This window comes from Struthio camelus, chromosome 1 (genome assembly GCF_040807025.1).
Source record: "Struthio camelus isolate bStrCam1 chromosome 1, bStrCam1.hap1, whole genome shotgun sequence".
In the NCBI taxonomy this organism is placed as follows: Eukaryota; Metazoa; Chordata; class Aves; order Struthioniformes; family Struthionidae; genus Struthio; species Struthio camelus.
Window position 1 is genome coordinate 1,877,351 of NC_090942.1, and position 19,879 is coordinate 1,897,229.

Genomic DNA, 19,879 nt, shown 5'->3' on the forward strand with positions numbered 1-19,879 from the left:
CAGAAGAGGTCGGGAGTTGAGCTCTGACCAGAATTTTCATTTATGGAAAATGCAAAAGAAACCCAAGGGGCGTTTGTTTATTTTTTGATTTTCATCAACAGAAAAACCATTTAACAGGTTGGGCAGGGGGGTGAAGTGTCAAAGTAAGTATTTTCATTCCGGTAAATTCAGAGTGCTATTCTATCAGAGAGAAGTTTAGTTTTAAGGTGCTTTGGCACTGAACATCCCCAACCTCTTCTACATACCAGGACCTCTTCTTGCCTGCAACGGACTCTGAGTCAGGCCAGGGAGACTCACCAGCAAGGGGACGCCTATATGACGGAGCTCAAGGTGATGCAACTTAACACTGAACCAAAAAAAGCATCAAATAAGGGAACGCTGAGAACTGTTTTAACAGACATTTCACGTCAGGATGTCTCTTCTCAACAGAAACCCTGAAGCCTTCCACAAAAGAGGCACCACACACATGCGCTTAAGCCTTAAAATATTAAAAGAGGCTTGGCGGGGGGTGGGGAAGGATTTTTTTTTTTTTTTTTTAAAAAGAGTTCTGCCTAGGATCCCGCTCCCTTGGAATAAGGGCTGTATATATCAGGCAGCTTCCCCCCCTTCTTTTTGTATAGGCACAACAGAGGAGAGACTGAGCTAAGAAAGTGCTGGGTTCAGTGCAAAACTGCTCGCAACACACCAAGAATTGGTCCATCTGATAAGCATAAGTGATGACAGCAAGACGGTTAGGTGCTTGGCCCGCCTCCCTAAAAAAATACAAAAGGGTTTGGCAATGAGGCTGGAAAGAATAGCCACGGGGCACATACTTAGATGCACTGCCTCCACTTCCTTTAAAACGAGATCGGTGGAAGAGGCCTGCTTTGCTGACCTTTGCTGTAAGCCTACCAGAGTCCAAAGCCGCAGCAGAATTTCTGAAACACCAGAGCAGAAACAAAGGATAGAGCTACTCTGTAAGCAGCTCTTACACCAAGGGGACTAAGCTGCTCTTACAGGGAGGGTACTAAGCTCTCTGTGGCATAGCGCTGTTCTACCGAGTTCCTCCCAACATCACAGCAGCAGATGCAGCAGTACATAGATGTACCCCATGACAAATTTCTTGCTCACCTGAGGTCACATCTGCACTAAATTTTTAAGAGGACTTCATAAATATTCCAAACTTCGTCTTCAAAATTGAGCCAGCAACATCCATTTGAAACGCCAGCTAGAGCAAATCGTGTTTCAATTATAAATCGGACTCAGAGCCTGGAGCTAGCATCAAAGTGGACGCTGCCAGTGAAAATTAAGCAGCGCAAGTCCTCATGAAACTTCGACTTTACGCATTCAACAGTAGTTAACATTAGGCAGCAAGCACCAGGAGCTGTGCTAGCACCGGTGCAGCACCACCGGTGCAGCACCATCGCTTTCGGGTCAGTTCCAAGACGTACAAAGAGCCCAGGGAGATCCAGGGAAGCTGTCCCAGCTGAGCTTATGGGCTTAATATCCAGTATCGCAGTTCTGAACCGTCACCCATTTTTCCATACCAACCAGAGAGGCCATAAGAAGGTCCCACTTTGGAAATGATTTCTCCCTCTGAAGAAGAGGGCACAGCTTACATATGTTTGTTACAGATTACTCTGCTACTTGAGTCAGAAGCTCCTGCATTTCTGAGCCTATCTGGAGAAGGGTTATTATCTGCCAGGGAAACAAGCTTTAAACCAATCTCAGAAACCACTAGTATTTCTATAGCATGGATGCAGGAAGCAGAAACACACAAATTGTATTCAAGAATCACAGAAATTAGAAAAACCTTCCCTGACCTCAAGTAACACAGTGAAAAAAGGCAATGTGTGGCTTCAATTTCACACTGTCCCATACAGCCCAATTTGAAGTATCACACGATGCTCTCCCAGCTACAGGTGTTAGTTTCAGAGCAGATCAGATCCTGAGGCACCTGCTGATTTCTGTTCCTTTCAAACCACTTTATCAGAACTTCCTCTTCCTCCTCCCGCAAGAAAAAGTTAAGTCCTGCTCTTCCTGAGATTCTCCAGTTCAGCAGACAATACACGAACTGACTCACTGGCAGGAGGAAAATACCTGGGATGAACTTGGGGCAGTCTGCCTAATCAAAGGCGTTTACACTGAAATGCCCACTAACAAAACACTATCATTAGCATGCCTGTTGGTATAGCATCTCCGTCTTGTAAGGACACATCTGAAACCAGTGATCAGGGAGTTAAGGGCAGCATGGCTTTTATAGATCACTTGCGAAAACAGAAATATCAGATTTGCCCTCTTGTCTGTGCTAGAGCAAGGAGATCTGAAAGAGATCTCTCAGGACTTCTAGAGGGATCAGATCTGTTTCTCCCCTTCTTGGTTTTGTTAAAAGGTATCTCAAGAAAGATGTTTTAAAGGTAGATCTCAAATGGGATTTTCCATACACACGCACACAGCGTTGCTTTTAACCTAAACAAACGCTCTGAAGTCGCTCTTACATCCGACTTCGAGAACTAGTGAAGTTATGACAAGCGGCGGTCGTGTTTCCAACACAGACAGAGTGCAATGTGCCAAAAAACTGCAGTGCAGTTTGCTGATGAAAAAGGTGTAGGAGTTTCCTGTGCGCCCCTTTTTCGTACACAAATACCTGCTATGCTGTTGTCATCTCCATTAAATCAATTATCCCCTTTCTTCTTCCTATGTAATGAGAGCAATGGAGCACGGCAGCATGTTCAAAGTTTCCCCAGCAGATCTGTTAAACGGATCTGATGTCTCAGCGCTAGCTGTAGACAGACAAGATGCACAAGACAACTGCTTTGCCCTAGCTTTATTCTGTTCAGTCCTTTTGGCCATCTGTATTTAAGGGTTTAGCTTGGCGATAGATGCATCTATCGCCTAGTTTTCTACCTAGTTACTCCAACGTCTGGTCTGGAAGCTGAGGCCGAGTCGGGTCGGCTTCTGCTGCACATAACAGTCTCGAGGAAACACTAACAGACACACATTTTCAAGGCTAGGCACAGGGTCCGTACCCGTCATTTCCTGTCCATCAAGCCACTAACACTAACCGAAAAAAGTCATGCCATGCTTGCACTTAATGACCAAACCACCTGCAAAAAGTTCACTTGTTTATCCTCCCCAGAAACATAAGAATTCAGCCTGGTACTTCACTTAGTTTAGCAGTTCTCTCGCATCCGATTCACATCATCAGGTTTTGCATCAAAACATTAAATGCTTGCCTGTTAACAAGCTTTTTTTTTTTTTTTAAATCCTAGGCTCTTCTGAGGGTTTTTGGCCTTTCCCAAAGGATTAACCGTACAGGATTTTCCTGAAGTTAAAGGTATAAAGCTACATTGTGTTCAAGAGGAAGACATGAAAGAGGCATACTCGGGGACTAACAATGATCCCTACACGGGCTTCCTCGTGCAACGGAAAGGCAAGCTTTAGGGACACCGCAGAAAGGTTGCCAAGGAAGAAGCCGAACAAAGCGTTTGGAGCTTCGTTCGTAGACGTGAACGCACCAGCAGGCCCGAGCTCGCTAGTCGTTAAGAAAACCTCGTCGAGACCGGGCTGGGCAGCACCCGTGCCCAGAACGGAGGCTGCCCTCACCCCAGGGCACCTGCCGCGTTGCATTCACTCCAGTAAAACGCCGTTCTGTGGTTTCTGGATTTTGAAGACTGGGCCTTCACTCGGCAGCTGCGCCAGAAGCAGGAACTAGCAAGCCGTCCCGGCCGTTTCTCAAGCGCGGCAGCTTTCTCGAGCTCCACGGCTAAGCCTCCGCAAACAGAAGCCCAAACTCGATCTCAGCGTCGCGCAGGAAGGCAGAGGTTCGTTAAACCAGCCCTGGCACCAGCAACACCACCACAGGCAGAGGAAGGGGGGGAAAAGGTACATTTTATCCTTTTTTAGACTTGACCAGCAGAACAGCACTAAAGCATAGGCACCCTTATAGCCTCCACCAGGCAGCAGCTGCCTTTCCCTCCAAAACCACTCCGAGCCACACAGATGGAAGAGCTGGAGAGCGCGCCACGGGCTTTGTTCGTTAAGTGTTATAAAGGTGCCCTCATGACTGATAATCTTTAGGTACTTCTAGCCATGTAAATCCCATTGCTTCCTGCCCAGCCGAGGGGCCAACTCCATTTCAGCGTGGGACAGTTAAACCAGGAGAACCAGGACACAGGAGCAAGTCTGCAGCTACTGAAGGCAGGGGCCAGGCCTCATCACCGAGTCCTTTCGCTTCGGATCCAAGATGTACTTGTTCTAGTACATCTGCTCAAGCTCCATTATCCCCCTTCCTCCTCAACTCCCTAGCGAGAGGCACATCAGTTATGTGAAGACAGAGCTCAGGGGATTTTCTTTTTTCTTTTTTCTTTTTTTTTAATAAATTAACCATTTCAACTTACGTCCACACATTCCTGATAGCTGGCGGAAGAACAAGTGCCTCAAGGTTTCCCGCAGGAAAACAACACTTGAAGCGCGTTACGTGGATCCAAAACGCGCAGGCAACTTAAGACTGAACTTTTTAATTGTGTTCTGCATACATCACTCTGATGCAAACCACACTCTCAACATAAATGCTATTGCTTCGACCACCGCTATTCCAAGCTTTCAAACTGCGTAACCGAGCTTGGGAGAGCGAAGGCAAGTGCTTTCTTATAATTAGTTAAATTCAGCTGAAACAGATTCCTTGACATCTTCTGTTTGGGTCACCATTATGGAAGGGACAAAGGAACACTACTGCAACCGCACAGAAAACTAATTAACACCGTTTAGTCATTAGCAGTGCAGCTGCCTGGAAAGGGGGATTTTTGTCACCAAGTCTGAAGCATCTCCTCCTTCAGAGAGGAGCTGAAAAACCAAAGCTTACACGCTACAGAACAAAAAGCCTAGCGATGACCTACGCCAGATGCTCTGAATTACAGGTGACCTCCAGCAGACCCAGTAACAGTTTCAAAGACACACTTATCGCAGCCTTCTTTAATAAATCAGAATTAAGCAGACCTGACACATTTTAAGCTGTTTTTGATGACAATATTGCTAATCTAATGAAAATCCCTAATTAACCAGTGTGCTACTGCAAATAAATAGAATCCTGAAACGACCAAGGAAGTTACAATAAAGAACAGCTCGGAACTGCAAAACCAGTGCATTGCTCCCAGCAGGGTTGAAATTTTTCATTACACTGTCAGAGTAACTGTCATTCTCCCCCCCTTACTCATCTCTGCCATCTTGACGGTTTTGGCAAAGATGTGGGGCTTGAAAGAAAGGAGGTGGGACTGTTCTCTACTGGAGATCTAGTTTAACACTAGCGAGGAAAGTGTCTCCCTCTTTGCTCCAAGTGCACCCCCAAGTCAGTGAAGACCTCCAGCAGTGACCCAAGTTCAGCAGTCCACCACTCCCTGGCCACAGACAGCCAACAGATACACCACCCATCCGAAACTGGACGGGACAACTCATCCCACAGGCTTGTTGCTCAGAGGAGGACTGGAGTTGCTATCAGTCCAGTAGGGATTCAAGCCAGCAATCCAGGAGGTGAAAAGCACCACATGATATTACTAGCTCAGCAAACAGAGCTTTTCCCCCACAACTCCACCAGTGTTTCATATGGTGTTATTTAGTAACCTTGCAAAAAAAAAAAATATATCTCAGTGGTATACCAGCTCTGTAGGAGGGAAGAAAAAAAAAAAAAAGAGGAAGGGAGGAAAAAAAAGCAACTGGAGATCTCATCCCTTATACATTGCTTTCTGCCCAGGTATTCTGCTGATATATGACCGGTTGTAGCGCACCGTCCAAGTGGATAGCCCAGAAATAGGGACCAGGCAGGAGGCTGGATACGAAGCCTCACACTTCTGGCTCATCTGCTAAATTTAGCCCAGTCTGGTAATGACCTAAAAACAGTGGACGCGAGTCCTGTGAATCATGTGGCAGTCTGGTCGGTCCCATTCAGTGCTTAGAAGAACGTGCACACTGCAAAGTCATTACACACCGCGGGTGACTTCAGAGGGGAAGAAGTGAATAGTTAAATCCAGTTATCAAGCCAAGCCTACGAGTGGCTGACAGTGGCTCTGACTGAGTCAAGCAGTTTCAGCTTGTGATCCATCCTATATCTTGCCTAAGAATTAGGGGGACGTGTTTCCCCAGGGTGTTTTACATGCTCTTGACCTCAATTGCTGTGTATTAAGGGAAAAAAAGCAAGACAAAACTGACACCAGAAACAAGGCAAACCAAATAAGCAAATCAGAACCACGTAACCTGCTAGCTCAGACTCTTTCCTTTAGGGGCTCTTTGGCTGCTCGAAACCCCTTGTAAAAGAAAATAAGCCTTCAGCACCGTACCACCACACATTTGACAGTGCACCCATCCCCTGGGTGCTCATACATCCCCAACTGTTACCTGAAATAAAATAGGACCTATGAAGGATTATGAACTCCACATATCATAAGAATCGCTTCTTAAGCCTTAGAGGTCTGCAGAAAGTTGACAAGACAGTTTCACGCTGTTCTGAAGTGTCCTAATTATACTGAACTTCAGGTAGCAGCAGAGAAATCTGTGTCTTCGGAAGTCACTAAGAGGCACAGAGGACAATCTGAGGACTCGCTTGCTACTAAGCGGTACATACTCCAAGACTCTTCAAAAGAAAAAAAACCTAAAGCAACTCCTGATCCTGAAGAATCCAGTTACACCCCAGACATACTGAGCAGGAAGTCCTTGCAAACAAACTGAAGCCCAAAAAAGACTACATGAAATGCAATATTCATAATGCATTTAAATAGGGGACCACAACTTTTGGCTCTAACAGGACAGAGACACTGGTTCAGACTCAAGGTAGTCCTTTACAATACAAGCTGTTCTCATACATGATCCCCACTTACACAATTAATTCCAGATAAAAACGAAAGGTTTGGAAGGCCCTGAAGCCATATACACTACGTAACAGTTTAAGCAGCAGCAGCAATGGTGTTTGTACACCAATGGTGTACAAATGATGTTTGTAATGCAAAGAATATTTCAAGAGAGCCCAGTCTCCGATCACCTTCCCTACAATATCCACCCAGACGGTAACCGAAAGTACATTTCTTGTTATGACTGAATAGTCATAACATGCAAATCATCCTTGCTTAACCCTGAATCTTATTCCAACAAGTCATGCTGAAGTAATAAAACAATCTTCCTCTTACAAAAGACTGACATTTAAAGATCTAGTGCAGGTCAGGCTGAAGGGCCACATTTTAAGTGAGCAGAAATCACTGCAAAGGTGAGTCAAAGGAGCACACCTGAGGATCTGCACAAACCTACTTCTCCCTGCAAGAACTGGTGTGAACTGGCCCAGGGAGAGCAACTCCCACAATGTTCGCATCTGAGCATTTTAAATCCTAATGCAAGAATCTGATCATCCAGTGTCAATATACACTGGAAATCCAACATTTGTCTCCTAAGCAATCTATATTCTAAATCTATAAAGTTAAGTAGAGGGTGATCAGGTGGTTTTATTGTCCAGTGGTCAATAAGCCTTGTAGGACTGAACATCAACTTCATTTCAACAGGTCAGCAAAGGTTCTTATTTCTTTATGAGCACGTGCATGTTTGTGCTGTGCTTTTATTAGCAAAAGAGTGCCTTTTATGGATCCCAGGGCTTAACGTTATGAGTACGTTATTGTTAATCATTTCAATTTTACAAAATTTTTATTGGCAAGATGCAAGTCTCAATACTATGCTGGAGAAATTCAAGCTCAGATCAATAATTAGAGAGGGGTTTGCAATTTGAACGACTTGTAGAAACTGCAGGGGCGTCTTTCTGCAGTCTTGCATTTAACTGCAACTAGTGTTTTGAGTTCGTCCCCCCCCACCCCAGCTGTTAGTGCTGTGATTGTTCTCTACACGTAAAATGCACTGCATTGGCCTTCTGCAATATTAGCAGAGAACGGTTATTAACTAGTGTAACCTCCTTCTCGGTCCAAATAAGGCAAGTATTTAAACTCACCTGTAAATGGCAACCTCCCGGTCATACTGCCAACATCAAGCAAAAAAATATGGTAGAAATCATGAAGTAATTAAAAAAAAACTGGCTTATGACTAACTTAATTTTCTCAGCAGTCATAAGCAAGCCAGAATCTGTTTAAATCCAAGATCTTGGAATTTTACACAAAATACATTAGTTCACTATTGTGTCCACAATTTAAAAAAAAAAAAAAAAGAGGAAAAAAATCTCTCAACAGCACTAGATGTAAGCGTGCTTGTGCCGTGCTGTTACTCCTATCAGATACGGAGAGGGCAAGCGAACACCTTCTCACATACCTTCCTTTTCCAGGGACACCAAAGTACAGACTCCCGTAGTATGTTACGGGAATCTGATTTCTGACATCTCAACTTTTCAACTGAGTACCCCCCCACACCCATCTCTCAAAGCCACGCTCCCCTTTCCGGATCCAAGCTCACCTCAATAACTGTGCACAGATTCTTCTGTTAGACCAGAAGCACTAACAGGCCTGGCATCACAGGCAGCTTGAACAAACCACCTATCGTTTAGCTTCCTTGTTTTCACCGCTTCCCTCATTTCACAACTGACACGGTGGCAGGTTGAAAGCCTTAAAAGAAAAAAGTAGAAGGTACCTTCAGTAGCACTGAGGAGTAAATCAGTATAACCATGCTGAGTCACATCACAGTTAGATTTGACATTTCCAGGATCAGTGCTTCACTCCTGGAAGGGCTGTTTCTTTATTTCAGCCATGTTTATTCTACAACCCTGTCATACAAATTAGAGTATTATAAAGCTAGACTATCACCAAGACTTTTGTGGAAATCAGGCTACAAACGTGTTGCTCTTTCCCAAGCACACTGTAACTACAACATCCAACGCAAAGTAGATACCTTCGACAAGTACAGCAACGTACCGTGGCTGCAGACTCTTCCCCAGAGCCATTGACAAGGACACATCTTTGCCACAGAAGATTATCTCAGCACGGAAGCAGCCCAGTTACTGGGATGTTTAAAACTTGCATTGCTGCTAAATGAAATCAGCATGTTCATATTTCACTGTTAGCTTTAAAGATTTCAGGGAGGAGGTCTGCAAGGTTGAGAGAAGGATATTAGAGGGAAGCAAAAACTCAGTTGGTTTCACTTGGCTTCGGCAGGAAGGAGACAGCAGAAGAACGTTAGGTTCCACCAGCTTCCTCTGACGAAGAAGCTTTGGTGTGGATGTGCCATCAGGGAGGTACCTCTCCCCTGCCATCCTTAAAAGAGAGCCTTTGCCAACAAAACAGTTTGGAAATAGCCAGGACACGAGGGCAACTTTCAGACTGCTGCCACAAGGGTTTAAATCCAGCCTATCGATGCAAAGAGCAGCAGAAAGTATGAAAAACAATCAACCTCTACCAATCCCATCCCCAACAAAAACACATAACATACATTAAGTAGTACAGTAAAGCAGGAGATGGAACTACTTCAATGTTTTGCGCACCCCCCCCCTCATCCCGCTGTATCATTCCTACTCATTTTTTATTCTGCTTATTCCTCTGTGAAAGGAGGAATGCCAGTTTTTCAAGCTCAGGGGACCTGCAGCACTTATCACCCAATCCAACGCCATGTCCTGCTCCGTTTCAGAAGCAACTGGCTCCTCTCAGTGCAGATCCCCAAAGGCTGATTAATAGGGGTAAAAACACCCCCAAATGCATTTTATTAAGAAGAATATTTTTTTGTTTTTTAAATAAAAAAGGCCTGGGTTTAAACCATTCAGGACTGACCAACCAAGACTCAAAGGAGGAGCTTCGTTTGCCCCCAAAAACCAAGATCAATCTCTAAGCAAGCTAAGGGGTTAGTCTAAACTCCTAGAACCCATCCACACTGGTGATTAAAAATTCAACTGCAGCTTCAGAGCACAGTTTTAAAATAGCATTCAGTTCTAGAGACACTTTTAAGTGCAAAGTTATTTGCTCTACAGAGCTCCAGTCAAACCTCAGCAGACAACCTGGATTTGCGCTCGTATCCAATTTTGCCTATTGCAAAAAACAGATTTCTCACTGGACACTCTCCCCTGCCCCAGACGCTTCACTTCACAGCTCCAGAGCACGATCGCTCCTGCTGCCATCAAGACAAAACAAAGCGACACAGCGAGCCAGGAGATGCCCAAAGTGCTTATGTTAATAATTTATCAAACATTTCAATTTTGCATCTATTAATGTACCATGCAGGAGGTTAATCAAGGACACCAAACTGCTTCAGTGTCAGATACTATTTTTTTTAAATCATTTTTTTTCTCCCCTCCCCCCCTTTTTTTTTAAACCGAATGTTGTTCTAGCATCTTACTCAAGACTGCAACAGCTAAGAAATAAAGCACTGGCCCAGACCAGTGATCTGGCACACGCATTATCCTGTCTCTGACCCACAGCCGGCACCAGCTATTTCAGATAAAGCAGTCAGGAGCACTACAGTAGGCAGGTGAGAAAAAACACGACTCCAAAGCAGTTTCCTCCTAGCTCTCCAAGGCTGAGGGAGCAAACGTCTCACAGAACAATGCTTGTGCCAGACTGTCCCTTTTACTCTTCCTGCAACAATGTGGGGTATTCTTAATAGCTGTATAAGTGTCTAAACCTTTTTTAAACCCTGCTAGGTTTTAGTTAAAAAAAATCTCAGGAGACTTTACAGATTGGGGAAAAAAACAAAACAAAAAAATCTTGCTTTAGCGCAAACACACCTAAGTTCACCTTTCCGCGCTATACCTTGCTCAGGGTCTGCGAAAAGGCAGACTGCACACTATTCGCTACTCGATACCACTCATTCATTATACATGCCACTACCCCATCCCTTCTCGTTCACCTCCATGCTAATACGGTCATTATAAAAGGTCCACAGACGACTGACTAGAAACAATCAGCTGTTACATGAAGAGCATCCTTGCAGCCAGGAAGCCAGCAGTGATTTGCGCATCTATAATTTAGATGCTAGGTCCCCTCTGCCTCCTCCACCACCGCTCTCACAGGGGCGGTGCTCAAGGCCAGGTGAAAAGCCCACTGGAATTTGGAAAGAATGCAAAATTTATCTAACAGTCAACTGTCAGCTTTTAACCTCAACCTTTCACAGGGGATGACAAATGCCTCCAGGGTTAAGCTCCCTTAAAAAGCAGCAACTGTCATAAAAGCTGACTTCTCCTCACAGGAACATTAAGCCAAATCTAAAATATTCATTTTTAAGAGAAGATCACAAAAAACTTGAAGTCAGCTGCAGCCAGACAGTACAAAATGTTTCAGAATAATCCACGCAGACACTTGAGCTATTGTACAATCTCAGAGAAAATATTTTACCCTTCTTCATTCTCGCATGTAGTCCAAGGAAAGCATGCATCAGTGAAATGCAATCATTTCTGGAAAGCAGCATTTGACTGAGGACCATCTTAAATGGCTACACTAAAAACCCCCTCCCCACCCTGAATCACTAATATCTTGAGCTCTGCACTACCCTCTGTGTTTTCCTGTATACCGCTCACGCAGAATAGAAAGGCACGCTCTGTAATTCCTGCCTAAAAAGGACTTCAGTCCACAGAACAATGGTACCTCAGTCCAGAAGTGATCCATGCAGATGGATCTACCTGATGTGAAGCGCCCGACGTCAAGACGACAGCCTAGGAGCGATTTGGCTTCTCTCCGAAGGCCAAATCAATTTGCTGGAGGGAGCAAGTCAAATGATTTAAGACTACATACAGGACAGTGCCACGCAGCTCTTAAGAAAGCTGCAACAGTAACAACAACAACAACTTCTTAGTCCTGAATCTCGTATCAGACCCAATTCACAGAGAACCATTAATGGCTACACAAGCCCAAGAAGCAGTGAAACCACCTCTTTCCAAGAGGCTGTAAATCCACCCTCAGCCCCAGACAGATCATTACCAGAAATACTGAGGAACTGGAAAAAAGAGATGCAAGATGAGGGTATAATATTTAGAGATAAGAGGTTATAAGGCTGAAGGGAGTGAAAGGGGACTGGGGGTGGGGGGCAAAAAGAGCCTTGTAAAGGCTACGGAGAGATTGCCCTAACGGTGAGTAAGCAGGCGCGTGTATTTCTTTGGAACAGCCCGAGAGTATTCAAAGCACATCAGCATCAAAGAGCAAACAGTTTGGAGCATCACAAGAAGGTAGAATGAAGAGAACATAAGAATTAGAGGAAAAGAGTGAGAATTTCATAGCTCTGCCACCAGTAAAACCAACTTGGACAGTTTCCACAGGATGTGGTCGAAGAAGCATCACTTGGGGCGTTTTCTAGTGCTTAGGGCAGTTCGCTTGCAAGCGCTCTGCTAGAATCCACGGGCACTGGCATACAGGCTGGATGACCTAACAGAAACTGGAGAGGGCAAGGTCGTATGATTCTTTAGTCATGTGAGCTCTATTTTGGTGAGGAAAAACAAAGAGCAACGCTCTATGTTCATTATTCCAGAAATACACGGACAAAATCCACAGGGAAATGGAGGGAGTGAAAGGAGGGAAGCTGAACGCACACAATAAGGCACACAATGAAACGCTCAACTCCTATATGCACACCCACATATAATTCACATTCAACATTAAGAAAAATGTTATTCAGCAATCGCTCATCTCTGCTGCCAGAATAATGTCCAAAACTCCAAGAGAGCAAACCACAATTTTCAGACATCTCTCCCTCAGCATCACGTCACCTCTGACTTAAGCAGAAAGTAAAATGGGTAGTTAATTCGGCTAGTAACCCAGTCAATACGGGAGCCTGTCCCTTTAACTGCAGGCACTTGCCTACCTTAACAACAACCTGTTATGTGTTTATCCTGGTTGTGACTCGGATTATATCATGGTTTAAGAAGGGCACCAAGCACCAACAGGTGCTGAGAACATTAAGTTATACTGCAACTAGCAATCACTCTGCACTGGGGCGGTTTCAGATGTACTGTTCCCGTCATAATAGCCTGCTGTTGCCCAATTCCTGCTTCTTTAACTTACTTTAAAGAAGAAAAAGCCAAGGAGAAAAGTCTATTAGAACTCTTATCTTTAGCACTGCTTCATTTTTGCTTGAAAAAAAGCGTCTGGGACTGGGAAGGGAAAAGGACTTGAAGCATGGGATCCTGCTCCAGAAGTAAAGCTTGTGCATTCAGGGTTGCGGTCTTGCGCCTGTGCAGCGAGTTGCCAAGGGTGGGTAGAGCTGCCCTCTACGGGACAAGGGCAGGATTGCCTAGCACAGCCAGGGGCTCTCTGCCACCGAGCGCAGAGCTCAGTGCCAGCCCACGCCACATCACCAGTGAGCGGGACCACGGCGGTCTTCACCCCGAGACAGCCAACCTGGAGCCTCCAAAGAAAGAGCTCTGCAGTCACCTTGCTCTAGACCTGATCTGGTGGCAAGCCGCAGCTTCCACCACGGGGGAGAACAAGCCCCAACTCTTTGAAGGAGGTGCTCAGCACCTTCCAGGATTTGCTCCCTTCGCTTATGGTTCAACGATCTCCTCAACCCACTCCATGTGCCGCAGGTAGGCGGGTACTAGAGTCAAAGTAAGATGTAGCAATTAAGCATGTAGGTGAGGAGCAGATTAATTGATGCTCTACAAACAAAAAAGAAAACGCACTCTGAAAGAGCAAAACCCTGCTTTCAGAGACTGCAGGTTCAGCAGGGGAAGGCAGCAGCAGCCCTTTACCGGAAGGGACAGCCCCATCCCACTAGCCGCTCAGACACAAACAAGCATCTAGCAACATCAAGGCTTTGCTTATGAGCCTTCCAAATACATATGCGTATGTATATTTAAAGAGAAAAAAAATGTATGCCAGTGCACAGTGATGATCACAACCAGCGCAATACGTAGGCTGTACTTACATGAAGATTAGATGCAATATTTCACTGGCAAATGAAACAATGCAGAGTCTCATCAGGGGGCATCCTCTGGTTAATCCTACACATTAAGACTTTAACAGGGTTTGCAAGATTCACAGCCATGAGAGAAGCTAATGTTATTGGCTGCTACTGCTCAGAAACATTGAACATGTGGGAGTGCACTCAGTAAAGATGCATTTCCAGAAGCTTGCCGGGATTGTAATATCGTCATGATAACACTTAAAAAAAAAAATCACCTACTACAAATCCAAGTCTGCCCAAATCACAGTATGTCTTCCCTACAAAAGACAGAAGTATTGTGTGTGCCCTTCTAGACACAGCAGTACAGAGGGCACCATTTTACAACGCAAGCCACTTGTTTTCACTGAAATCCTACAGTCCCCCCCCCCTTTTTTTTTTTTAAATACTGTAACTACAAAGTAAGAGCCTCCAAGATTTGTTTATCAGCATTTAGTAATCTAATACCTGTTTAGTCTTAAGAACTGCTTCTGGGTACCATAAGCATAATCCTAAAAAAGACTGCCATACTACTCAGCACACCAAATCCATTACTCGGAGTCTAAGGAATGAGACAGAGAAATAGTTCAAATTAGCCAAATGCAGAGAGATACAAAGACTTTATTTTTTCTTCTCTAAATAGGGCCAGGATGTCAAGCTAGCACAGGCACTCTGCTATAAGCTGTTTTAACCAAATTCATATTATACAATTTCATCTCAATGACCGTCGCAATTATATTATTAAGCAGGTGCACCGCTCTTTCAGGTCTGTTCGACAAGCCTAAGCTTCAATAGGCTCTGCAATCAAACTGACAAGGCAACAATGGAAGAGCGAACTTACAGTTCCAGCCAAGAGCCAGTCCTTGGAGAGGGGGGAAAAAAAAAAATCCAGCCGCTAGCAAAGACACCACGTTCAGCTCTAGAAGAAGCAAGATGATACCCTTGAAAGTTGTCATTTAGGCAACAAAGATTTTCTTCCTTAAGTTGGGTTGGTTTTGGCAGAACACCACGGGGATTTAAACGGCAGGTAGCGCCATACGTTCCGAGCGGAGTTGAACTATATTTTATTTAGAAATCACAACCCATGCCAGCATTTCTGACTGCTTTGAGGAGAGGAAGGGGAGGGGGCCCTCCCTCCCCGATCCAAAACGGAACCGTTACCAAGTCTTTGTGCGTTTTGAAGTACCGCCACACGACTACCCTCATCCCTGGAGATCTCATTAAAACACAGCCCCAGAAGTAGAGCAAAAAGAAATGTAGCGTGACATTTTGAAATTTACATTCTGACTTGTAAAAGTTTCCAGAACTGTCTATCCTCAAAAAAAAAAAAAAAGAAAAGAAAAGAAAAGAAAGAAAACACACCAAACCCTACCAAAACAAGACATTCCAGTGCACATGCTCTTCCCCTGGGGACAGGCCAAAGAGAACAAAGACACGTGACCATCCTATTGCTCAACGCACTCTTGGAAGGTGTTCAAGTAGGATGATAAGTGTGGTGTAAGCCTGCAATGATCATAAAAAGGAATATATCCCAAATGTAAACTGCATCCTACCCTTTGCCTCAACCGATCTTAGTGGAGCAAACTCGGCGAGTTTTGTGATTACAAAACGCTCCACAGGTAAACTGAAGAGCTTTGTACCTTTATTCCCCTTGACTCGGGACGAGACTAAAATTAGAAAGAGATCGCTCGCTCTGTATATTCCTCCTCGATAGCTCCGATGTGCGTTACAAGCGTTCAGCTTTGTAAACCGATCAAAACAGGGAGATTCAAATGAAGCTGAGCTCTATTTATAATTCCTTTCATGCCCTGAACAGGGTGACACTTCCCTTTTCTAACATCAGTCCTGATGCTTAAAAATAGAGCTCGGAGACTACGACCGAGCCAGGAGCACGTACCCACAAAAGGAGGGAAATAAATCAATGCAAAATAAACTCCAGTCCAAGGGGAAGCTGCAAACAGCTCGCCTTGAGGAGCCCACACCGCTCCCCAAGGCGGAACAATACACCCTGCCTGGAGATGACCGCAGGCGGCTCCGAAGGGCCCCGCGAGCCGGGGCTGGGGAGGCCGCGGGGGACCCCAGGGCACGTCCCCCCGCCGGTGTAAACACGCTGGGTCAGGCTCCCCATCAGCTGTCGCCTCGCTCCGCCCCGGCCCTGGTTTCCGGGTAGTAACAGAGCAGCCAATCCGCGGAGTTGCGAGCTCTGCCCGAGGCCTCTTGCCTGCAAACAGGGCTCGGAGGCCAGCGGCTGGCTCCGAACCGGGATCCCCGGCGTCCCCCCCGGGGGGCAGAGGTGCCCGGGCTCGTGGCAGTGCCCCCGCTGGGTGCGTGCGGCAGGCTGGACCGGGGACTGAGCGCAGCAACCCAGGAAATTTCAGAAATCGGGGAGAGGGATGGCAGCCGCCACCCCCCCCCCCAAAGGAGGGGGGCAACGCAGCGCGGACCCCGGCTGCAGGCCCTTCCCCAACATTCGCACAACGTTGGGAGCACGATCGGGGGGAGAGAGAGAGAGAGAGAGAGAGAGACAATGAGTGACTCAGAGTTTCAGCACATAATCACCCGGGCGATTATTAAACATCGGTTCAACACATTAACACACACGGCTCCCCCCCCCACCAGCCATCCAGGGAGAGAGCCCAAGCAACCTCTCCCCTTCCCTGCTCACAAAGACGCGTCCACAAAAGGACATGGACGTGTTAGGATTGAAAATAGGAATAATAAAAAAGACCCCACTCGGCTCCTAAACCTGTCAGAGCAGGAGAAGGCAGCAGCGTTATTCACTCACAACGTCACCCCCTCCCTATCCAAAAAGGTAGCCCTTGGCAGGCGATAAATCCACGCCATTATTCTAGACTGGAGACATGAAAAGAGGCTGAAAAGGGAAACTGTAACGAAAATGGCAGCAAAAGGGGGGGGGAAAAAAAAAAAAAACCCTACACAACAACAAAACCATCCAGCCCCAGGGAGGAGCAGCCTTCAAGTACATTCCTCCAGACTAGTCCTCTCTCATTTGGTCACCACCAAAACCATCCGTCGCTCCCACGGCTCGCGACAGACCCTTATTTCACATCAGCTCCCAGGCAGGAAGACTCCCAACGTACACGGAGCGAAGCGCCCGGGGAGCCTGGGCCTACAGAGCCGGACTCAGCCTGGGCAGGCTAGACAAGTCGGACGGACAAACAAAAAGGCTCGGGGAGGGAGGAGTGGAGGGAAGAGTCATCTGACATAGACAACTTCCTAAGTTTGTTGTCTGCAGGACACCGACCGCTCTAACCCTCGCCCTCGGACACCAGGGACGCCGCGCTGACAATAACGAGAGCTCTGCTTTTGGAAAACCCTTTGGTTTCTTTTGTCGGTGGCCGGGGGGTGGGGGGGGGGGGAGAGCAGAGCAGAAACCACCCAGCGTTGGGAGGAACGCCAAATATTTGGGGGCTTTCTACCTACCGCCACCGCTAGAGATATAGAACAAGTGAAGCCACTTCAAAAAAAATAAAAAGAAAGAAAAATCCCTGCTCTTTGTCTCCTAAAATGCTGGAATCGCTGGAGATGCCAGCTACTAAATGAACAAAAAAAAAAAAAAAGAGGGGGAGGGGAAAGGAGAGCAGCAGATCAGGTTGGGCCTCGGCCCCTCTTCAGCCCCGTCCTCTTTCGAGACTATGGCTAATGAAGATTTTTTTTTTCCCCCCTGCTAAACAGCTGGAATTCCCAACCCTCCTCCCAGCGCAATTAACCATCGATCGAAATTTGCATTCGGCAGAGTGTGACATGTGCGTAACTTTAAACCTCAGATAAAAATAGCTCGGATTCAACCATGATCGGTAGTCATTTCCTATTTGCTTAAAAAACAACACGAAAATATACCAAGAGCAGCTTTGTACAGAGAAACGCACACGAAACACCGACAGAAGTTTCCTTTGATAAGCCACCCTCACGCCACAAACACGAGCGGTATCGCTCTTCTTTCCCCCCCCCCCCTTTAAAAACACAAAATCCAAGCAAGTTTGTTTATCTCTCTGGGAACTCAATCAGATCTGTTTTACCGACCCCTCAACGCCACACGCAAAGTTAGAGCCACCGTCCCCCCCGAGAGGTTCAACACCTCCAGTAAACAGAGCCGAAAACATTTCGCTTGCTCTTGTCATTTCTACCCACCTCGACACACACCACCGCCTTGTAAGCAATAAATAAATAAATAAATACATAAAAACTATTAATTAAAAAAAAAAAACCAAAACCAATCCTATAGCCAAACCCCCACCGATATTTTCAATACCACCCACACTCCAGACAGAGAGAAAAGGATTTGCCACCCTGCAAAGGGCCAAGAAGAGTGAGGAGGAAAAAAAAACATATATAAATAAATAAATAAATATATATATATATATATAAAAACAGATCTATCAAGGAAGGGGTGGGGGGAAGCCTAGCCCAACCTGGAGCGTTACGTAAACGGGACCGCTCGCAAAACCGGCCGGGGGTCCGGGGCCGCACTGAGCCCGTCTCCCACCCCGCCGCCACGGGCAATCCCAGCAGCACCCTCCAGCCCCCAAAATATTAAAATCCCTAAGCCCAGCACCAGAAGCTTCGTGAACCGCAGGCTGAAACCGAGGAGTAAATAAAGATAAACACCACAAAAGCCTTTCTCTGGGCTGTGGCCGCGGGGGCAGCTTCCCCCCCCCCCTCAAACCCCAAGCAGCTGGGCCGCAGGCCGGGGCAGGAAAGGGGGTGCCAGCCACCAGGCTGCGGCCCTCGCTGGGTTTTTTTTCGGGGGGGGGGGAACCACGGGCTGTCAAACCGGGGAGCCCCCAAACAAGGCTTAGGATGGGGGGGGGGAGGCTTTCCCCACAGTGTGGGGGGGCCTCGGGGGGGGGGGCAGGTCTGACCCCAGGCAGGCAGGGAGGGAGCCCCGGGGAGGGGGCCTGGCCCTGCCGTTGCCCGGGGGGGGGGGGGGAGGGCCGGTGCTGCCCCCCCCCACCCCTCCCCGGTGCAGGCCCGCGGGGCTGTCGGCGGAGGGGTGGTGCGGGAAGGATACAGCTTGACCACGTCGGTGTCCATCCGCCTCTTGCCCGGGCTGGGGGAGGACATGGTGGCCGCGGCCGCCCCCGGTGCTCCGGGCGGGCTGTCAGCGCCGCCGCCGCCGCCGCCCGGGGCCGCCCGGCGCGGAGGGGAGCGGGGGGGGGGGGGCGCCGGGCTCCGAGCCGCTGGGACCCCCCCTCTGCCGCCGCCGCCGCTGCTACTGCTGCTGCTGCTCCTGTCGCCGCCGCCCTCCTGTGGCGGGGCCGCCGCCGCCGCCGCCGCCGCCGCCGCCGCCGCCGCCTCGCGCTCCCGCAGCCGCCGGCCCCGCTCCGCTCCGCTCGCCTCTGCCGGAGCCTCTCTCTGGACTCCTGACGTCACCCACAGTGACCTCACCGCCTCGCCCCGCTGCCATTGGCCGCGCCGCCGCCGTGACGGCAGCGCGCCGGCCCCGCCCGCTCGCCGCGCTCCGCCCCACCGCCTGCCGGGAGTTGTAGTGCGGCAGGGCGGGCTGCCGAAGGCGGAAAGCGAAGGGCGAGGCGGCGGGTTCGAGACCCCGGCGGGGCGACTTGGTTCCCCCCCCCCCCCCCCTCCACCCCCCGCAGCCGCCGCCGCCCCGCGGTGACACCGCCAGCGTAACCTCAGTGCAAAGCACCGCGTCGTCCTTCCCGCTCGCCCACAAGCTGGCCGCACGGCTTTCCCGCTCTCCGGCCACCTTTGGGGCCTGCTGCTGCTGCCACCATCCTTAAAACGCGGGTTGGCCGAACGGCCCCGTCCCTCGGCAGCTCCGGCCGGGTCGCCTCCCGGCAGCAGGGCGACGAGATCCCGCCGTGCCCCCCCCCCCCGCCTCGTGCCCCCGTTTAAATCATTCGCCTTTCAGCTCGTTCGCTCGCGAGGCCCTTTCTGTAGGGCTTTCGCCCGGGCGGCTTCCCAAACGGGCTTTGCGCCCGGGTCCGTAGCACGCTAACGAGGCCTTTCCACTAATGAGGGGAGACGAGGCTTCCAGAGAAGCAGAGCCTCGACGCCGGCGCGCCGCCTCCCGCCGGGGAGCCGCCGC

At 48.1% G+C, this 19,879-nt stretch overlaps 1 protein-coding gene across 3 annotated transcripts in view; it reads right to left on the reverse strand.

Moving 5' to 3' along the window:
* UBE2H (ubiquitin conjugating enzyme E2 H) overlaps window positions 1–19,092 on the reverse strand; it is a 55,509-nt gene extending 36,417 nt beyond the window's left edge. The window contains exons 1-2 of one of the 3 annotated variants that reach the window (XM_068945777.1): window positions 8,868–9,406; window positions 8,413–8,561 (exon numbers count right to left, since the gene is read on the reverse strand). Coding sequence is in view for 2 of the 3 variants with exons in the window: in XM_068945685.1 (XP_068801786.1) it covers window positions 18,842–18,894 (53 nt within the window). In the remaining variant the exon portion in view is untranslated. Of the gene's footprint in view, window positions 1–8,412; window positions 8,562–8,867; window positions 9,407–18,841 lie in introns of those variants that run through there. The other 2 variants (XM_068945685.1, XM_068945592.1) reach the window with 2 other exon arrangements.
* Window positions 19,093–19,879: the final 787 nt, after the last annotated feature.